Genomic DNA, 23,158 nt, shown 5'->3' with positions numbered 1-23,158 from the left:
GAAAAAAAAAAAAAAGTGAAACTAAAACATCCTTATAGTATTCCTCTTCTGTGGCGTCTTTGAAGAACAATCCAAGGCCAAGTCCATGATGGATGATAAACATTCTTATTGCAGTTCTATATTCCTATTCTCTACTCCACAAAACTTTATCTGTAATTTCTGTAGCTTCCAAAGAAATCGGTTCCTTAGGAGTCCAGTTCCTCAAGCTCAAATCTTTAACAAACATTTTATCTGTAGGTTTTTTTTTTTTCCTGTGAAACTTTGCATAAGCAAAATACCATAATTATATACATCTCCTTTTGTGGAAACAGTCCCATAACTGCAAAAGTAAAGGAATTCATATGCTTTTGTGTAAAAACAAGACCAAAGACCTTTGGCCCTAACTTATGTTTCCGGTTTTTTTTTTTTTTTTTTTTAATATTTAAATATATGTATACTTTATTTATTATTTTTATTTTCTAAATATTTCCTTTCTTTAATATTTAAATATAAATATGCTGTGATTTTTGTTTCATTTCTCATTGGTATCTTGTTTAGTATTATGGCAGTGAAGCAGAGCGTACTTGTGGAGGAATTATCCAAGGCTTCTAGGAAAGGCCATTCGTTTCTTCAGAAGGCACTGGTATCATTTTCATGATTATTATTGCAAAGTTACTTTCAAATGTTTCAAATAAAAGAAGGCACTGGTATCATTTTCATGATTATTATTGCAAAGTTACTTTCAAATGTTTCAAATGTTTATTTTGTTTGGCTACCACCAATCCTAAAAGCTTAAACTATAAATATCAAAGCAAGATAGCAGATGCTATAGAAAGCACTCTTCCTCGCATTTAGGATCCAATAACGGGAAATTGGTCCTTACACTTGCGACACAATAATGTAACAGGAATGAAGTTGGTAGGATTCAAACACAAAACAACAACAAGGCTCTTGTCTCATATTATTATTAGTTTCAAATGCTTAAGCTGTTAGAGGCAACAATGTTCTATCAAGCCTACCAAATAGATGTTATACAATACAACTACAGTGATTTGATCTTTTTATGTATACTGAATTTCCTTCAAGAACTTCTTTTTGATTTTGTGAAGTAAAATTAAAGCATCCTTTATAGTTTTCCTGTTCTCTGGCGTCTCTGAAGAACAATTCAAGGCCAAGTCCATGATGGATGACAAACAATCTTTAATGCCAGATCTATATTGTTTTTCTTCACTAAACAGTTCCTTATCTGCAACTTCTGTTACTTCCAAAGAAAATGATTCCTTAACCCATTTCCTCAAGCTCAAATCTTCAACAAACATTTTATCTGTAGGTCTTTTTCCTGTGAAAGTTTCCATAAGCAAAATACCGTAGCTATAGACATCTCCTTTTGTGGAAACAATCCCATCTAGTCCATATTCTGCAGTGAAAAATTCAACAATGTTAGAGAATGATTTTATGAACAAGCAAAATGAAACTATGACAAAATGAAACTATGAACTCAAAATTATATTACCTGGTGCCATATACCCAATAGTGGCTAGGGTTTTGGTTTGTGCCATCAATGCGTTTTCGCCTAACATTTTTGCCATTCCGAAATCAGCAACATGAGCAACCATATCTGCATCTAAAAGTATGTTGCTAGGCTTTATATCACAATGAACAACAGGTTGCGAATAGCCATGATGAAGATATTCCAATGCTGATGCAACATCAATCATTATATTCAGTCTTTGTAACATACTTAGATTGTAATCACAATTATGCAACCACTTCTCAAGGTTTCCCCTTGGCATGAATTGTAGCACCAAGGCTTTGAAATCATTTCCATTGTGAGTATTCAAGATTTTGACAAGATTCCGATGGCGGAGATTGAATAATACTTCGCATTCAGCATCAAAACTCTGGAATGCCCTTTCTAAATTCAGATTGAAAACTTTTATTGCAACATGCAATCCATCATTGAGTTTTCCTTCATATACAGAGCCAAAACTCCCTGTACCAAGCAAGTTTATTTCGTTGAATCCATTTGTTGCCTCCAAAAGCTCTTCATGTGAAATCTTTCTCCATGGTGGTGGAAGATTCAAGTTGGCCTCACTAGAAATTCTCAAAGCCTTATTTTTTTGGCATCTCATGAACAAACATGCAAGTGCCGATATAAGTATTATTGATGAAACCACTGGCAAAGTAATCCGCAACACACCTATAGTGTCGGTTGCATTTCTTGATTTATGAGTTTCTTTAGCTTTGCATGGGGATACTTGCAGCCGAGGTGCACCACAAAGTCCATTGTTCGACATAAAAGAGTGAGCAGAGAAATTCACAAAAGATCCTCCGGTAGGGATTTCTCCTTCCAATTGGTTGTAAGACACGTTGAAATGCTTTAGGCTCAATAATGCTTCCAAAGACTTTGGAATTTCACCCGACAAGTTGTTTCTTGACAAATCCATGAGTTCTATGCTTATAAGTTTGCCAAATGAAGTGGGAATTTGACCTGTGAATCTATTTTGTGCCAACGAAAGATTAACCAAATTTTGAAGACTCCCAATGCTACTTGGTATGTTGCCTGATAACTCATTATTTGATAAATCTATTGCCGTCACAACTTTCAAGTTTTCAACATCCAGAGGAAGAGATCCAACAAGAGAATTGGATGACAGGTTCAATTTCAGGATATATTCAAGACTCCATAATGTGTTCGGAATTGTGGAATTCAATCCATTGGAATTCAATGAGAGAGTTCTAAGAGAACTGAGATATCCTAAACATTCTGGTATAGACCCAATGAGATTATTATTGGCCAAAAATAATTTATCCAAGCTCCCTAATTGGCAAATTTCTGAAGGTATAAAACCTTCTACCTTGTTTCTATTCAGATATAGGCCCTGTAGCTTTTGTAGTCCTCCAATTGTTGTTGGAATAGAACCAGTCAAATTATTGTATTGCAACTTTAAGGTAATTAAGCTGCTTAAACTCCCAATTTGCTTAGGAATATTGCCCTTCATTGAGCAATTAATGACTCCAAAATATTGGAGAGAAGAAGAAAGATTCCCACCAAAATTTGGAAGCATTGCATTCAATGGGTTGCTTCCCAGCTCCAAAAATGTAAGATATTTACAATCCGATAAAGAAGTGAAGAAGTTGTCTGAAGGGTCAATGGTGAAATTGTTGGAAGCTAAGTTAAGCCATTGGATATTTTGTAAAGAACAAAGTTTACTTTTAAGAGTGCCATAGAATGAATTGTATGGAATATCAATTTGTATGAGTTGAGAAGCATTGGATATAAAATTGAGGATGGGACCGGTGAAATCGTTCATTCCCAAGGATAGCCGACTAAGGTTTGGAAATAGGAAACTTGTATGTGATGGAAATTGGCCTGATAAGCGATTAACTGCTAGTCCAATGATACTCATCGAAGAAATATTGAAGAATTTAGGTGGCATTGGCCCACCGAGATGGTTCTCTTGGAGCACTAATACCTCAAGATTTTGAAGATCACCAATCTCATTGGGTACTACACCTGCCACAAATATCAACTATCTATGTTTGATTCCTACGGCAGCAAGCAAATTGACTTTAAATATATTAATAAAACGAATTGATTTCGGATATATTAATTCTGAAAAGTTCTATTATAAACGTGCATACTGGCATGTATGCACACACACATAAGAGAAGTCTTTCACGTACCAAAGTATTTGATAATGATTATCGGTTAAATTCTTTCACCACGTTTTGGCAAGGCATAGAAAACGTTTAGCAAGATATTGCTAAACACTGTTGCCCTGGACTACGTCGCCAAGTAGAATAAAAAATTCTATATATGCATATATACATATATATATATATATATATTTGTAATATATTAATTAAAATTGTTATAAAGTTGGTGTACATACCTGTTAAGTTGTTAGTCCCAAGATCGAGGTGCTTCAGAATTGTCAAGTTTCCAATATTTCTGGGTATGCTTCCGACAAAGTGATTAACTGATAATAATAAAGTTTGAAGATTTTTGCATCGAGACCATTGAGATGGAACGGAGCCACCAAGCTGATTGTAGTCTAAAGCCAACAGTTGGAGACTAGGAGCACTTTCACACATACTGTTTGGAAGGCTACCGGATAGATTATTGTAGTTAAAATTCAATTTTTTCAAAGAAGAAATATTGAAGACAAACAAAGGAAAAGGCCCTGTTAAAGCATTGGATTTTATGGACAACACGTCAAGGCTGTTTAAGTTACCAATCTCCTTAGGAATTTCTGCAGAAAAAGAAAAATTATCTTTCATTTATATATAATATTACTATATTCACACAAAAATAATCTCAAATACATGTTATATTTTATGGTACATAAAATCCTTTTAGAACAGTCAACTGGAAAGCGACTATTGTTTAATAAAAAATAATAGCTAAGAACTATGAAATTAATAAGCTGGATAGAGTGAAATAAGTAGGAATAGAGCGAGCAAAATATAAATAGGAAGATGTTAGCAGCCAACATAAATATAAGACCATTTAGCATTGCTTTCACTAAGAACAAAGTTGATATTGTTACTTTTTAAAATATTAGATTGAAAAAAAAAAAAAAAAAACTGATGTGCATAGATATTATGCTTATTTTTACTTTTTTTTTAAGAAAAAAAAAAAAACAAAAGCCATTCCTTCTTTTATTATTTAAACTGAAAATGAATAATATTGCTTATTATGATACATCATGGTATCTAGGTAAACAATAATGCTGAAATTATTAAAATATTTACCAAATAACATGATAGATTATATAATAATATTTAAGTAGTTTATTTTTTTATTCACTTATCCATTTAAAAATTTATTTATTTACATTTACATTATATGAAAATATTAACCTACAATATCTTAAGACATGTCATATTTGAAAAGAAATTTGACAAATATTTTTATGTGTAGAATTTTTCTGCTATGTAAAACCTATTAATATATGGGAATGACACATCATAAAATGTACTATATGTGGTTGACTTGACTAAAAAAAATGTAATACTATAGGTATCAAAATATTCATCAAATTTATATAATCAATAATACGGATTAAGATATTATTGATTAATATATTAATATAACTTAAATATGAATGAATGAACCTTAAATAAAAAACTAAATTAAAAAAAGTAAACAAATTCAATATTGCCACATTATTTACCATGTTATTTGGTTAACAAATTTAGTTAATATTTTGATTAAGTCTAGAATTATTGAAAAAGAAAATACTTACATTTTTTTTTTTAATTTATCTCCAACTCAAGTCCAAGTAATCTAAACAAAAAGGAACCTAGAGTTTGCTTGTATTTATGAAAACAATCAAAGAATTGATGAAAGTATCTAGAGATCAAGTAGGAGCAGGTATATTAGCGTTTGTCCTATATTGTTTTGCAAAATGGTTTTTCATTTTACAAATTGGAAAACCAAAAATGTGTTTGGTTGCTTTATTTGAAACTTTTAATTTGACAAAATTTGAAAACATTCTCCAAATTAGGGTTGTAAATATGCTCAAACAGTTCGAGAATAGCTCGTGATTGACTCAAATTTAGTTCGCTCGAACTTGACTCGCATAAAATATGATCCAATCTTAAACAAAAATGAAGCTCAAATAATATGTGAACTAATATTGAATAAACTGTGAGTAACTCATGAATAGCTCGAGTTATATTTCTATACATATTTATATATTATATTATTAATTCAATCATGTAGAATACTTATAATATCAATTTAGTAATGTAAAATGCTTAAAATATATAAATAATATAAAAATATTTAATTTTATAAAATAAATTGAATAAAAACAATAGAATGTACTAATAGTTTATTGATAAAAAATATTAATAAATTCAGGCTCAATTTTTTTAACACCATTTTAAAACAAAGCCAAATCGAGTAAATTTTAAGCTTTTTATCAACAAACTAAGGCAATTTTGAGCAACGAATTTTAAGCTTGAGCTAAGCTTAATCACTCCAAAAACTGTACTTGCCAAGCTTAAGAATCGTGATACTCGACTCATTTATACCCCTATTTAAAAGTATATTTAAAAACATCAAAAAACACATTTTACATGAATCTAAAAAAAATTTGTAAGCAAATATATAAAAGAATATAATAATATTATTATTTTAAATACAAAATATTTATTTTATATAGATATATATCATATTTAATATAAAACCATGGATAATGATTACCACTTTCAAAATCAAATATTTCCTTTACCATATATATATATATATATGAATGATACTTACCATTTACTAAACTTATTTTTATCATTTTCATTCTCATAAATTATTTTTGAATGTGTTACCGAATATGTTTTTAAATTCTAAAAGTAAAAAATTGAATTTACCCTTTTCATTTTACAATATTGATTTATAAAAATTGTTTTTGATTCATTTTACAATATTGATTTATAAAAATTGTTTCTGACAATGTTACTGAACGAGCCTTCAAGATTTTTTAAAAACTCTCAAGATTTAGAGTAATCAAGCACAACTCAAAATTCAAAAATACAATAACGTTAACTTATGTTGGAGAAAAAACATAGAAATTAAATTAATCAAAAGTAGTGTTGCATACAATATAGATCCATGGAGTACTATAAAAAGTTGAGCTATGTATACCTTTCAAGTTGTTATAGTCAAGATACAACTCTTTCAGTGTTGTTAAGTTCCCAATTTCTCTTGGTATGCCTGTAATATAACACACACATATGTGGTTGACTTGCACACATTACTCATAGCAAGGGTCTCACGTCAATCATGCACATTTGATGAGATATAGAAAACAATTTATAGAAATCATACATTTCACCAGATGTGGTAGGAGATATTCATGTATTATAAAGTAAGCATGAAAGCTTACTATAGTAAAATTATACATACACGTATATTGAAAAGTTTCAAAACCATCGTTTACGGGATGAGTTACCAAGACGTGAAGAATATGAAGAATTAATGGTGGAGAAAATTTATACCTGAAAGCTGGTTATTTGAGAGAGTAATTATTTGTACCGAAGACAAGTTGAAGATGGAGGTGGGTAAAGAACCGGTAAACTGATTACCATACAAATTCAAAGTTTCAAGTTTTGGAAATAATCCAAACCAAGAAGGTATCTCCCCCTTCATCAGATTATTGAATCCAAAGTTGATCACCTTCAACCGCCGTAGCCGAGTCAATTCCACAGGCAAAGATCCGTGAAAGCTATTGTTTGTGAGCCTTAATTCTACAAGAAAAGAAAGGTTTCCAAGTTCTGGAGGAACAGTTCCGGTAAGACCCCTATAAGAAAGATTCAATACGGTGACCCTTTTGTGTTTAGCACCACAAATTACACCATCCCAATTGCAGATAGATGAAGAATTTGACCAATTTTTGGACAAAATGTTTTGTGGGTCATGGATTATATGGGATTTTAGGACAAGAAGTGCTGACTGGTCTGTGGTTATGTTGGTTGTTCCAGAGAAGGTTGAAGTGACCATGGAGCATATTAAGATGGCCATGGACATGGCTTTCATCATTGAAACAAAGCAAGTTCCAAAGGGAGTCATTTTCAGTGGATTGAGGAAGGTGCAGTAGTGCTGGTTGATCATTGTTTTTGAAAACAAGTTAAAGAAAGAGAATTTTGAATTGAGTTGATGCATATGATCATTGTTACATGGCTTAAATAATTAATAGTCACCTCAAGAAAATAAGAATCAATTATTAAGTATATATTTTAACTATGTCATCATATAAAGTCTACATATGAATTCTATCTTAAAATAATTATGTGTGTTTGGTTATTAGTGGTTTTCAGCTACAATATATAACAAAAGCTGCACGTTGTATGAGGTTCGTGGATGTTATGAAAATTTCAAGATGCAAAATATCACAAAAATAAAAAAACAATACTATAAGCACTAAAATGTTAACAAAAACATTTAAATGGCATGCATTAATATATTATTGATTTAATATATTATTGATTAACATACATATTCATATATATTAAATATGGATAAATGATCTATCAAATATATATATATATATATATATGAATTGTTAGAGAAGAAGTATAAAAAAAATGAAGCATATTTTCTATCTGTTTAAACTTAAAAAAAAAATGATAATTTAATTTTATATCAGAGCCATCAATCCAATCAACTTTATAAAAATACATCTAAGGACTTAAAAAGAAGAATAAAAATGTGAGCCTACATATGAGAGAAGTGTTAGAGAAAAAGTATTAAAAAATGAAATTTCACCTCTCATCCACTTAAGCTTTAGGAAGAAGTGATAATTCAATTTGTAGTAATTCACTTTTGAAAAATTAAAATACATGTAAGACATGCATATGAGGAAAGATGTTGAAGGAAAAGTATAATAAAAATGAAAGTCCATCTTATATTAACTTTAACTTCTGGAAGAAGTAGATATTCAATTTGGATAAGTGAATACTTAAATGAATAAATAAACAAATAAATAACTAATTAAATATTATCACATCATTCGTCGTATTATTTGATATATACTTTAGTAACTCTATCTTTAACAATGAAAAATTTAATAGGTTGTTGGTGTTAACAAAACAATAATAATTTTAATAGTGTCATTAAAATTTACAGTATCAAAATATGTAGAGTGGTTCTATTCATATTACAAAATTTTGATACTCACACTATGTTGTAATTACTTTCCAATATTCCAAAAACATCATTTGTTAAAAAGTCATAAACACCCTTAAGTACATAAACAGAATAAAAATAAATTGCTACAAATACTACAAGAGTTTTAGAAAAATAAATAAATAAATCCTAAAAATGGAGACAATGGAGTTTAGTAAGAGGAAAAAATCAACAAAAAATAATTGGCAAATCATTCCTCTTATTCCTAAAAGTATAAACATTTAGCTTTCTTTTATTATTTATTCACTTTTTTTATATGTTTTTTTATATAGTTTTTAATTTTGTTTAATTTTCATTCTATCTGTTTTTCCAAATAATTGTTTTCATCGTATATACTTTGAAGTTGTTTGGTATATGTACCTCAAATGGCTTGATCACGTTTGGGTTCTTTATACCGGAGAAAATCATTGTTTGAATGATTTGTAAAGTTATCCGATAAATATAGTTCAAAAAAATTGAATACGTATGGGTTATATACACTAGACTACTTCAGTCATATCCGAATGAAAACTCAAAGATACGTAATGTTTTCCAGTATACATAATCCAAACGAATTTTATCCATCTAAGTTATATATACCAGACTATACAGTCATATCTAGGTTATATAATCTGGATGAAAATACATCTACCTGAGTTATGTATATCAAACTAAAACAAGAAAAAGAGAAAACTAAAAGAAAATGAAAAAGGAAGAAAAAGAAATATCTTTTGTAGATGAACTAATCTAAGAGGGATTATTGAAAATAAAGAACATGGAACCCAATTGAACAACTTTCTCCCATTTTAATTTATCGTTATTTTTATAGAAAAAGAAGAAAAGTAAAGCTAAAGAAGCCAAGAAACTGATCGGTGAGGAATAAGCTGATGAGTGAATATGATTGTAAGTTTAGATATTCTTAATTGCTGTATATAGGAAAAAATATCAATAGGGATTTTTGAAAATGATAGAGATTTGGAGATTTAGGAATTAAGGTTGTACTTACTGTATAGATTTAATATAAAAGGGAATTAGGGGTAATAAATATGGTGTATATATTTAATTATATTTAACAGCAAATTATGTATAAATGATTGATAGAAATAGTAAAAATTTTAAAAAATCTTAGTATGTGTAGCATGTAATATAACATAAAAATTTATAGTCCAAATAGAACTACCCTAAATTATATCACAATATGCAAAGAATTTTTCAAACTTGATGTAAGCTATTTTAAGATTAAAATCTTAGGTATAGAGTACTTCAATAGCGGAGACATATATAATCATATTGATGTAAGCTTTTAGCTAGTATATATTCCAAACTCAAAATTTAACCTTCTACCAAAGTCAAAAGAAAGTAGCTTATATAACAAGAAAGCATTAGGTAATCATTAAGATTAATTAATTAATCTGCATGAAATAAAATAAAAGGAAAATGAAAGCTAGCTAGTGCCGTCACTGTACATGTATTTAATGATATTATATAAACTAATTGTATATTTGTAATATAAACTAAAATGTTGATATTTTATTCTTTTAAATAATGGGGAAAGGCTTTGAACAAATAATTAAACTAAGAACATATTCTGATATAAAAAGAAAGCAACAGAATTTTAAAAGCCTACTTTCTTGAACAGTTCTTGATATAAACTAAGAAAAAATTTTAACATATGCGTTGAAATATCCGAAAAAATGACCCCTACTGAAGAAGGGGAAAAAAAAAATGAACAAGAGATACAGAAAATGCTACCTAAGAAGTATTCGTATATAGAGTTTTAAAAGCCTTTTTAAAAAATAAAAAAATAAAAAAAAAAGGTCTGGTATATCAAAAAGATGTTTGTTTATCCTCGTTCAAAATAATATTGGTAAAGAGTTTCCTTATTTAAATTGATAGAAAAAAATAAACAATACAGTTAAATTGTGTTAAAATAATTATTTTTATTTATTTATCTATTTATGTTGGCAAAAAGCTAGCATTAACTTTATTGGACCGTTTAGAATTGTACAGTGGTTAATGAGGATTTAATGGGTTGACAATTGCATAGTGGCACTGGTTGAACATTGTTTTTGAAAACATGGAAGATGAAAGTGACTATGATTTGAGTTTAAAACAGATGATTATGTTCTAGTTTGTCGCATGGTTTTAATTAAGTATACATATAGCCACCTAATTCAAAGTTTGAAACTCGAGAAAATTCATTTATAAAAAAGAATAATAATAAATAAAATAAAATATTAGAAAACTGGAGAAAATTCTGTGTGGTTACAACTTGCAACGGTTATACTATGTCAACGATACAATTATATATCAATAATGGTGTTATCACACGTAAAGTTTATAAGTGAATATTTATGCAATATATAGATTAATTGTGTTTTGTGTGTTTGACTAGTAAATAATGTTTGTTTATACTAGTGACTTGTTCATTGCATGATATCAGTTGATGATCAGGTGGGGTATACAAAGAATTTCTCCAATGCCCATGGTAATTTTTACTTCAATAATTGACACATATATATTAACCTATTGATGTCAGGTTTAGCTAGTCCGTTCCTTTCCTATCACCTCCTCTCCCCACCAAAAAAATAATAATAATAATAAAATAAAATGTAGTAGCTTAATACATAACAGGAAAGCATTAGATTGTCATAAGGTTTAGGTCTTAAAATATATAATCTAGTCATCTATATATAATATTTGCAAGACCTTTTCCATCAGCTAGCATAACTTGAAAACAAGTCCGTCATTTTCTAATACCGGTTAGTTTAGTTTCTTATTAGTTTCAATTGTTCAATAATCAAGGTTGATGACCCTGCCCACAGGCCTTATTATATAATTTTTAATTTATTCACTCTCAATTGCATGCACTGATTTCTTAATTATACGCGATAATTAGGCCTTCTTCAGTTTTTAAAACACCCACAGGATACTAAAAATCAGAAAGAAAATGAGCCATTATTTCTTAATGAAGAAACTTGTATATTAACATCATTCGGTTGTAAATCAAACTCAAAGTCAAATTATATATAGCCCTAAATTGTATGGAATTATGTGTATTAATTATATGGCAAGGACTCATTCGGCTCAAGCATGTCCAACACTAGTTGGTACTTTTTAGAGAGAATTTTTCACCCCTTCATAGGGTCATTTTCCAGACATAACTGAGCAAATGCTATTAGTTCAACTAGTTGTCCATGCAGAGGCTTTCCCCCAATTAAAATAATAAACAAATAAATGAGAATATCAACATTTTAGTTTATATACGGATATAAAATTAGTTTATATATATGCAATGATATGCATATAATTAATTAAGAAACTCAGTGCATGCAGTTGAGAGAGTGAATAAATTAAAAGCTACAAAATAAGGCCAGTGGGCAGACATTCACTCCTGACTGTTGAACAATTGAAACTAAGAAACTGGTATTAGAAAACGAAGCAGTCCTGTTTATTGTTATTCACTGGAAGACTATCGGAAATAATGTCTTTGTGCAGGTCATCACCCTTGTTCCTGGTCCACGAATATGAAGATCCAATGGTTATCATGTAAGCGAGTCATACAAAAACTGTTAAAAAGTAAAATAATAATTATTATACTAATAATTTATAATTTTATGATAAAGTCGATAATTTAAAAAATCTTTATAAAAAGATATTTAATGTGGAAGGAAACGTCATTGACCTTATCAATTAAATCATTTTTATTGATTAAAATGAAAAACTATCATGACAGAGGATAAATTTAATTTGAACAGGTGCATTCAATTTCAAATTGAACGCCACTAAAGAAAAACTCAATTTCGTCCACTCTTATTGTTTTTCCATATATTACCCAACAGAAACAGCTTATTAGCTTTGTCATCTTCATCTTCCTCTTCCTCCTCCTCCTCCTTACACAAAACAAATATCTTGGTTTCCATTCCAAAAACTCACAATTCTACAAATGCAATTGCAGGGGTTGCAGGGATGAAATAGTGAATAACATAATCCATGAATCCTTATTCCCATATTCACCCAATACCCATATATCAAAGCTTCGATTATTATTATTATATTCCCATTTCCATCACCACAACCACGATTAACCAGAGAAAGAAATTCATTAAAAAGCATATGATAAGGACAAGATTCCATATTATGTTCAGGAAATCGATTATTAATTATAACTAAAATACAAATCATTAGGAAGGGGTTTGGTTATAATCGTGTCACTACTCATATCAAACGAAATTATGACAAAGTATAAGAAATTCAATGTATCATATCCGTTGTGAAATCCCAACGGCGTATATAATTCATTCAAATCCATATCCACAATTATCATAACTGGCCCAGCAGCCACAAATGCCAGAACAAGCACGAGACCGAAAACCGATCGAAATGGACCTGACATCAGGACCACCAGAACATCCAGAGGCCCGGGATGGCCTGACTCTGGCTGAGGCATGAGTATTCGGTCATTTGGATGGACCCAAGACTCAGGCCTATTTTGCCAGTCCTAAGAGTTGGATTATGTCTCATGTTCGGAACCTGTTTAGACGATCCCTTTCACAAGGCCCGTTTGGCCAGTCCCTGGTGCCAGGTAGTCTGGTTGTCTTGGGCCTCTTTAATTGTCATCTTCGTTGAAGACCCAAAAATACAAATTGTCAGAGCCCATTGACTCAATACGCAGTCATCTCCTTGTAACTCAGTATTTCCCAAATATTTTCACTAATCCAAGACTTTGTTTTTTCCCCTTTACAGGCTAAGAAATGAAAATCCTTTTTTCCATATCTTCTAGTACATTTTACAAGTGCAATGTCCAAATATGTTTTCTCAGCAACCAAACAAATAAGGTCAAACAGAGTTCTAAATTATCTCAAACACAAAATAATAATAATAATAAATAAATCTTCAGAACACCAACATCCAGAAATGAAACAAAATATAAAATTTAGCGATGAAAAGACAAAAATATATATCATAAAGAAAAAAGAATAGATCATAAAGAATACTGAACGATAAACCCTGAAACTCAAAATAATCCAACTTCTGAAAATTTTGCAAAGAAAGAGTAAGCGTTTAGAAAGGCTTTACCTTAGAAGAGATTCAAAGTTTATGAGGAACGAAATGGAGCGGCCAGGGCATAAGAAAAATGTGAGCAAGCGAGTTGCTGACAAGGCAGTGATCATATATATTGAAAATCAATTTTTTTATTTTTTTTCATGGCAAGCTTAAAATAATATATACATTTCAATTTTTTTATTAATAAATTATTATTTTTTTATTATTATTATTATTCAATTCAGACTATTTTTCCAGTCATCAAAACCCAATCCAAACTTTTGCAGAATCAGATTCTCTCTAAAATGGCCCCCATCCATATTATTTCCTTAGGCATAGACAAAATTAGGAATGCGGGATGTTCTTTCTAATTACGATATGCATTTGGGTTATAATACAAATTAATTCGTAGTATTTGAATTTATTACTATTTGTATTACTTTAGCAAATTTATTGAGTTGTAAGCTAAATTTCTTCTTATTATTTTTTTGAATTGAAAACCCACTATCGACTGATTTATTTCAACAGTCAACAATTGATTTGCAAAATATCAAAATCAGAACTGACTTCTATTCAGGAAAAATGTGATTGCAGATGCCGAAAGTTGAAAGTCTTTTGGGGTTTTATGGAATTAGTCTTTATCTAGTATAACACAGCATCATGAATTGGCTACATGTCGTTTGGCGGCTCATATTGTTCGATATATACACCATGTATAAGTGTATTCCAGTGAATACAAACTAAAGCAAATGCAAATTAAATTTTCTATATAGACTGAATTTCCTTCAGGAGCTTCTTTTTCGTTTTGTGAAGTGAAATTAAAACATCCTTCATAGTTTTCCTCTTCTCTGGTGTGTCTGAAGAACAATTCAAGGCCAAGTCCATGATGGATGCTAAACAATCTTTTATGGCAGATCTATCTTCTTTTTCTTCACCCAACAATTCCTTATCTGCAACTTCTGTAACTTCCAATGAAAATGATTCCTTAACCCATTTCCTCAAGCTCAAATCTTCAACAAACATCTCATCTGTAGGTTTCTTTCCAGTGAAAGTTTCCATAAGCAAAACACCATAACTATACACATCTGCTTTTGTGGAAACAATCCCATCTAGTCCATATTCTGCGGAGAAAAGTACAACAATGTTAAAGAACGGTTATATAAACAAGCAAAATGAAACTATAACTCAAAAATTATATTACCTGGTGCCATATACCCAATGGTGGCTAAGGTTTTGGTTTGTGTCATCAAAGCGTTTTCGCCTAACATTTTCGAAATTCCGAAATCAGCAACATGAGCAACCATATCTGCATCTAAAAGTATGTTACTAGGCTTTATATCACAATGAACAACAGGTTGCGAATAACCATGATGAAGATATTCCAATGCTGATGCAACATCAATCATTATGTTCAATCTTTGTAACATATTTAGACTGTTGTCGCAATTATGCAACCACTTCTCAAGGCTTCCCATAGACATGAATTGTAGAACCAAGGCTTTGAATTCATTTCCATTGTGAGTCTTCAAGATTTTGATTAGATTCCGATGGCGGAGGTTGAATAATAGTTCACATTCCGCATCAAAACTCTTGAATGCCTCTTCCAAATTCCGATTGAAAACTTTTATTGCAACATGCAATCCATCATTAAGCTTTCCTTGATATACAGTGCCAAAACTCCCTGCACCGAGTAAGTTTGCTTCGTTGAATCCATTTGTTGCCTCCAAAAGTCCTTCATATGAAATCTTTCTCCATGGTGGAAATATCAAGTTGGCCTCACTTGAAAGTTTCAAAGCCTTAACTTTTTTGTATCTCATGAACAAAAAGGTAAGTGCCAATATAAGTATTATTGATGAAACCACTGGCAAAGTAATCCTCAACACACTTATAGCTTCTGTTGGATTTCTTGATTTATGAGTTTCTTCCCTTTTGCATGGCAATACTTGCAGCCGAGATGCACCACAAAGTCCATTGTTTGACAAAAATGATTGAGCAGAGAAATTCAAAAAAGGTCCTCCAGTAGGGATTTCTCCTTCCAGTTGGTTGTAAGACACATTGAAATGCTTTAGGCTCAGTAATGCTTCCAAAGACTTTGGAATTTCTCCGGACAAGTTGTTTTTTGACAAATCCATGAGTTCTATGCTTATAAGCTCGCCAAATGAAGTGGGAATTTGACCTGTGAATCGATTTTGTGCCAAGGAAAGATTAATCAAATTCTGAAGACTCCCAATGGTACTTGGTATGTTGCCTGATAACTCATTGTTTGATAAATCTATTGCTATCACAACTTTCATGTTTTCAATATCCAAAGGGAGAGATCCAACAAGAGAATTGGATGAGAGGTTTAATTTCAAGATATATACAAGACTAAATAGTGCGTTTGGAATTGTGGAATTCAATCCATTGGAGTTTAATGAGAGAGTTCTTAGAGAATCGAGATTTCCCAAACATTCTGGTATAGAGCCAGAGAGCTTATTATTGGCCAAAAATAAGTCAACCAAGCTATCTAACTTGCAAATTTCTGAAGGTATAAAACCTTGTAGCTTGTTTCCATTCAGATATAAGCCTTGTAGCTTTTGTAGTCCTCCAATTGTTGTCGGAACAAAACCAGTCAGATCATTGTTATCCAACTTTAAGGTGCCTAAGCTACTTAAACTCCCAATTTGTTTAGGAATGTTGCCCTTCATCGAGCAATTAGTGAGACCAAAATATTGGAGAGAAAAAGAGAGATTCCCACCAAATTTTGGAAGCATTGCATTCAATGGGGTGCCTTCCAACTCCAAAACTCTAAGATATTTACAATTGGATAGAGAAGTGAAGAAGTTGTCTGTAGAGTCTATGGTGAAATTGTTGAAAGCCAAGTTAAGCCATTGGATATTTGGAAAAGAACAAAGTTTACTTGTAAGAGTTCCATAGAATGAATTAAATGGTATATCGAATTGTATAAGTTTAGAAGCACTGGATATAAAATTGAGGATTGGACCAGTAAAATTGTTCATTCCTATGACAAGCTGCTCAAGATTGGGAAATAGGAAATTTGTATGAGATGGAAATTGGCCTGATAAGTTATTACCTGTCAGTCCAATGATCCTCATTGAAGAAATGTTGAAGAATTTAGGTGGCATGGGCCCATTGAGATGGTTGACTTGGAGCACTAATACCTCAAGGTTTTGAAGATCACCAATCTCATTGGGTACTACACCTGCCACAATATCAATTACATATCTATGTTTATAAATCCTAATACAAGCAATTAAACTTCGATTTTAGTAAACTATAGAAGCTACATGTTTTTGTGGGTATATATATATATATATATATTTGCATATATATGTTATATATGTCAATTCAAAAAAAATTTGTCATATTTATTTTTTCAGAAAGTTTATTCAATCCATTTTATCCATATATTAGAAAAGTCACATTATAAGGGGGGGATTGTTCCATATACCAAGAATTTGACAAACATATTCTCTCTCTCTTTTTTTTTTTTTTTTTTGGTTGTTGTTGAAGAAATCATGTAATAAACCCTTATTTACAACTAAGCAGTTATTTTTGATATTATAACTAAGCAATTAAGTAAATTAAACAGTTTATAAGGCTTTATATGTCAGTAGTTTAATCAAATTAATCAAAGTTCTAACCTACTATAAGATTAATAAACCACTATGATGGTTTGTCAAAACCTCTGTAATTAAGATAACTTTAGTACATTTAGTGGTCCTTATTATCCATAATGCTTCATTAAAAATTGTATATAATATATATTTGTGTGTATGTGTGTGTGTGTGTGTGCGCGCGCTCGTACCTGTCAAGTTGTTGGAACCAAGACCGAGTTCTTTGAGCATTGTCAAGTTCCCAATAGTTCTGGGTATGCTTCCGACAAAGTGATTAAGTGAGAGTTCTAAAGTACGAAGCTCTTTACATTGCCACCATTGGGATGGAATGAAGCCTGAAAGCTGATTGTAAGCCAAGGTCAAGGCTTGCAGGCGAGGTACACTTTGACATATATTATTTGGAAGGCTACCCAATAGATTATTATGCGTAAAACTCAAATTTTTCAAAGAAGAAATGTTTAACATAAACAGAGGAAATGGCCCTGTTAATCTGTTGGATTGCAGGGACAACAACTCAAGGCCGTCTATTTTACCAATCTCCGTAGGAATTTCTGCAAATTAAGATAAACGGTCTTTCATATAATATATATAGTCATATAAAAAAATAATTTGGCATCTCATAAACATATATCTTATACATTTTAATCAAATCCTGACTCATTTTACATATTCTATATGGGTTTGGTAATGGGGTTTAATTACGCTTTATTTTAAGATATTTTAAGATATACATAAAATTCACACGAAAATTAATTAATGACAGAGTCATTATTTTTAATAAAAAATAGCAGACAAAAAAAAAAAAAAAGGAAATTAAACAACTAATGTAGCTAGAAAACGAAATAATAGCTAGATAACCAATACACATATTTGACCCTTTTTGTCGCTTTCATTAAAAACAAATTTATTGTTATTTTTAAATATTATATTGGGAAAAAAAAAAAAAAGAGATATGCTAATGCTCCCTTTTTTTTTTTTTTTTTTCAATTTTAGTGATTCATTCTTTAATTAATTATTTAATCTAATGACCTATATTGCTTTATTCTTAAAAAAAAAATGACTTCTATTGCTTATGACACATACTATGCTATCTAATTAAAACCTATTAACATGTGAATGACACATCATAAAAACTATATAGTAGCACTATCCAACATTACCATATAGGACAAATATAGCTGACTTCTAGACATATAATTTATTTGTTTAACTTTTAATCAAAAAAATAAAATTTGCTTAATTTATTCTCAATTCAACTCCTTCAGATAATACAAATAAAAAAGATAAAAAAGATCCTGTAGAGTCTGCTTGTATTTGTATGTGCACAACTTAAGCAGAAATAATATGAAATTATCTCATTTATCTTCTATTCATTACTTTTCTTCATAAAATTTTAAAATATTGTATTTAAAATGAGCTCAGTTTGTTTCAAAATTTTATTAAACTAAAATTTATTTTTAATAATTATTGGATCACATCAAAAGTTAAAAATTAAAAATTTTAAAATTATATCAAATATTAATTTAGTAATATACTAAAATTTTATTCAGAAAAAATAAACCATGTTGAAATATATAATTAAAAATTTAATTTTAAGTCTCATCCTTTAATATGATTCAAAAATCAAAAAAAAAAAAAAGATTTTATATTAATTCTCATATTATAAAAACCTTTTTTGATCAATTTAGGTATATAGACACACATATACACACACACAAAAATATGATTTAAAAATCTAGCAAAATAGATTTCATATTAGTTTTCATATTAAAAACTTTATTTGAGTTTGACTACACACACACACATGTATTTATTTATTATACTAAGCAATATCAGAAGGCTTATATTGCATGTGATTCAGGTGAAATATTTCATGAATTACATATAATTAGATGCCAATTAAACAACATAAGATGCACAACATCATCAATTAGAAGAAATTAATATATATATATATATATATGTATATGAAATATGTATCAAATGATGCTTTCTTGGGTAATGATTCAAATTCGAATCCCCATCTTCAATAGATCTATCAATATATTAAATGTTGTTTTGGTGTTATAATAAGATACTAGAACATGTAGAAATTAATTAAACTAACAGAGAAAGTGATGCATACATTTAAAGCTCTATTTAGTCAATGCTTAGTTATCTATACCTTTGAAGTTGTTAGAGTCAAGATACAACTCCTTCAGCGTTGTTAAGTTCCCGATTTCTCTTGGTATGCCTATTATATATATGTGTATATATATATATAGAGAGAGAGAGAGCGAGAGAGAGAGAGAGAAAGTTTCAGACCATTGTTGATAATACCAGGTTAATTAATTAATTAATTACCAATACATACATGAAGATGGAAATTCGGTGGAGAAAATTATATATACCTGAAAGCTGGTTGTTGAAGAGGGTAATTATTTGCAATGAAGACAAGTTGAAGATGGAAGTGGGTATTGAACCTATAAACTGATTGCCATACAAATTCAAAGTTTCAAGTTTTGGAAACAATCCAAACCAAGAAGGAATCTCTCCCTTCATCAGGTTATTGAATCCAAAGCTGATCAACTTCAAACGCCGTAGCCGGGTCAATTCCATAGGCAAAGATCCATGAAAGCTGTTGTTTCTGCATCTCAGTTCTACAAGAAATGACAAGTTTCCAAGTTGTGGAGGAACAGTTCCAGTAAGACCCATATAGGAAAGATTCAACATGGTGACCCTTTTGTGTTTAGCACCACAAGTTACACCAACCCAATCACAAATAGATGAAGAAGTTGACCAGTTTTTGGACAAAATGTTTTGTGGGTCATGGGTTATATGAGATTTTAGGACAAGAAGAGCTGACTGGTCTGTGGTTATGTTGGTTGTTTCGGACATGGTTGAGGTGACCATGGAACATACTAAGATGGCCATGGACATGGCTTTCATCATTGGAACAGAGCAAGTTCCAAAACAAGTCATTTTCAGTGCGTTAAGGAAGCTGGGGTAGTGCTGCTTGAACATTCTATTGTGAAGAAAGAAATGAATTTATGCATATATGTTACGTTGTTGCATATCTTAAATACTTAATAGTCATCTAGGGTTGAAACTTGAGAAATTTCTCCGTGATTACAACAGTTGTACTATGTCACCAATATAGCAACTAATAATCCAAGTAAATATTAATTCTAATGAGGTCAACGTATGCAAAGTCTACATATGAATTCTATAATATAAAAATTGTGTGTTTGATTATTGGTGGTTGTCAGCTACAACTGTACGGATTATGAAGCTCATGGATATTAAGAAAATTTTAAAGTGTAAAACATTATAAAGAGTTGACAATAATGATATAGATATTAAAATATTTATCAAAAACATTTTAAATGACTAAGTGTTAATATATTATTAATTAACATATTTATATAATTTATAAAAATTTTAATCACATTATTTAGTAAATATTTTAGTAATTCTATCGTTATTAAACAGCTCTTTTTTTTTTAATTTTTATTTGCAATTAGGGGCAAGGAAAAATTTCCATCTAGATCAAGGTTTGAACTTTAGATTTAATTTTAATAATTTTATTATTTGGCCAAGCCTGCAAATTAAATAGTAATAACAACAACAGCAGAAATAACAACAACAACAATAATAATAGGTTGTTGGTGCTAAAATAAAAATAATAAATTTACAATATCAAAATTTTTGTTTTGGACTATGTATGATCATAGTGTGAAAATAATTTTTCAAACTCGACCTTAAGCTATTTTAAGATTGAAATATTATGTATAGAGTACTTCAATAATGGAGATATATATATATATATATATATATATATATAATCATGTTGATGTAAGCTATTAGGTAGTTAGTATATTCCAAACTAAAAATTCAACCTCCACTCTAAGTCAAAAGAAAGTAGCTTATATAACAAGAAAGCATGCATTAAGGTTAATTAATCTGCACATAACGTCATTACTCCAAAAAAATAGTAAGAATAATAAATAAATAAATCAAGGGAAAAAATTAATGCAAGCTAGTGTGGTCACTACACATATATAAATAATGTATATATAAATTAATTGTATATTAGTAGTTTAAATTAATGTTGATTTTCTTAGCATTTTAATTGGGGAAAGGCTTTGAACAACTGTTACTTACCTAAAACAAATACATGGAAATCTCCCAAAAAATGTACTGGAAAAAAAAAAAAAGCAAAAAAAAGGAAAATGGTATCTATAAACTTTACAGGTAATAACCTTAAATATTTTTTTAAATATTGATCATTATATAATTGACATGGTATAACCGTTGGAGGTAACCACGCAAAATTTTCTTTAGTTTCAAATTTTGCTGGTGGCTATATATAATTAATTTAAACCATGCACCAAATTAGAAGATGATCATCGGCTATAAACTCAAATCGTAATCACTTTCATCTACATGTTTTCAATAACAATGTTCAACCAGTGCTGATATTCTAGAATCCTCAACCACAGAAACCTCAATCACTGTACAGTGTAAACCGCGCTATAAAGTCAATGCTGGCTTTTACCCAAAACAAAAAAAACAAAACAAAAAAACAAAAAAAAAACAAAAAACAAAAAAGAATAAAACTAATTGTATGAACACAAATTGATTATTTATTTTTTTCTACCAATTTACATAAGGAACCTGTTTACCAATTTTAAATGTTGAGCAAGGATAAACAAACATCTTTTTGATATACCAGTTTTTTTTTTTTTTTAGGCTTTTAAAACTTGATATATGAATACTTTCTAAGATATATATGTGAATAAATCTAGAATATATAGATTAATTATGTATTTGTGTTTGACTAATAAATAATGTTTGATTATGTTCATCACTTGTTAGTTGCATGATATCAGTTGATGATTAGGTGTGCTATACAAAACATTTTTCCAATTTCTGTGCTAATTTTTACTTCAATAATTAAGACATATATCTAAAACCTATCGATGTCAGTTTTAGATAGTCCATTTGTAACATCCCGTTTCGAAGTATATCAAAATTTCTAAAATTTGACCAAGGTTGTAACACCCCGTCCTAAACCACATTAGAATTCTCGCACGTTGACCGAAGTTGACCGTTGACCGAGTGGATCAAAAGTTGACTTTTTGTTCCAGTTGAAATGTCTAGTTGACTGTGGTACCGTGGCAAAGTACTTGATGCCCCGAGTTCGTAAACTAGTAGCACGTTGAAAACGGAGCTACGGTTTGAAAGTTATAGGCAAACCAAGTCGAGATCCAAACTGTCCAAAAGGTGTCGAAGTTGACTTTTTATAGTTGTATAATTTTGTTTTGACTTTCATATGGTTGTAAAGTACTCGTCGATACGAGTTCATAGACTAGCGGCACGCTTAAATTGGGCATCTGGTTAAAAAGTTATGGACATGTGAAGTTTTCCGAATACCGTAATATTTTATTATATCTTACTTAAGTGCACAGTGAAGCCATATGTCAACATCTGAGAGGTCCACGTGGGTGAACAGTGTCACCCACGGTGGCTTTTATTTGGCAAAATGACGGGGGAGGAGAGAGAAAGAGAGAGAGGAGAGAGAGAGGGAGAGAGAAAATCACCGGCCACCGGAGTTGCGAAATTTTCCGACCGATTCTTGCCACATGCGCCGGCCAGACAGGAGCGCCTCTCCATTCCCAGCCAAACCCCCAAATTTCACAGCCAACCGACAGGTGACGCGCCCGAATCGGGGCTTTTTCCGGCTGCGGCGCCAATTCCTTCAACCGTCGAGATCTCCACATTCCGGCCTCCATTCTTGTCACCGCTGGTACCATTGAGACCTTCTCCCTTCGATCTACAAAACCCCCAAAAATCTTAGCCACCA

The 23,158-nt window shown here is 30.5% G+C and overlaps 2 protein-coding genes across 2 annotated transcripts; both read right to left on the bottom strand.

The window, feature by feature from the left end:
• Window positions 1–1,040: 1,040 nt before the first annotated feature.
• LOC107419337 (LRR receptor-like serine/threonine-protein kinase EFR) lies at window positions 1,041–7,555 on the bottom strand. Its single transcript, XM_048474788.2, has 5 exons — window positions 6,985–7,555; window positions 6,632–6,700; window positions 3,876–4,235; window positions 1,493–3,496; window positions 1,041–1,396 (listed from the first exon to the last, which is right to left on the bottom strand). Exons 1-5 carry the CDS (start codon window positions 7,553–7,555, stop codon window positions 1,041–1,043), a joined length of 3,360 nt encoding a protein of 1,119 aa, XP_048330745.2.
• A 6,906-nt stretch (window positions 7,556–14,461) lies between these two features.
• On the bottom strand, window positions 14,462–20,274 carry LOC125419919 (putative receptor-like protein kinase At3g47110). Its single transcript, XM_048466461.1, has 3 exons — window positions 19,704–20,274; window positions 14,898–16,898; window positions 14,462–14,625 (listed from the first exon to the last, which is right to left on the bottom strand). The coding sequence occupies exons 1-3, from the start codon at window positions 20,272–20,274 to the stop codon at window positions 14,462–14,464; spliced, it is 2,736 nt and encodes a 911-aa protein (XP_048322418.1).
• Window positions 20,275–23,158: the final 2,884 nt, after the last annotated feature.

This window comes from Ziziphus jujuba, chromosome 2 (genome assembly GCF_031755915.1).
Source record: "Ziziphus jujuba cultivar Dongzao chromosome 2, ASM3175591v1".
Taxonomy (NCBI): Eukaryota; Viridiplantae; Streptophyta; class Magnoliopsida; order Rosales; family Rhamnaceae; genus Ziziphus; species Ziziphus jujuba.
Note: the sequence above shows the minus strand (reverse complement) of the source record. Positions and strands in the feature narration are given on the sequence as shown.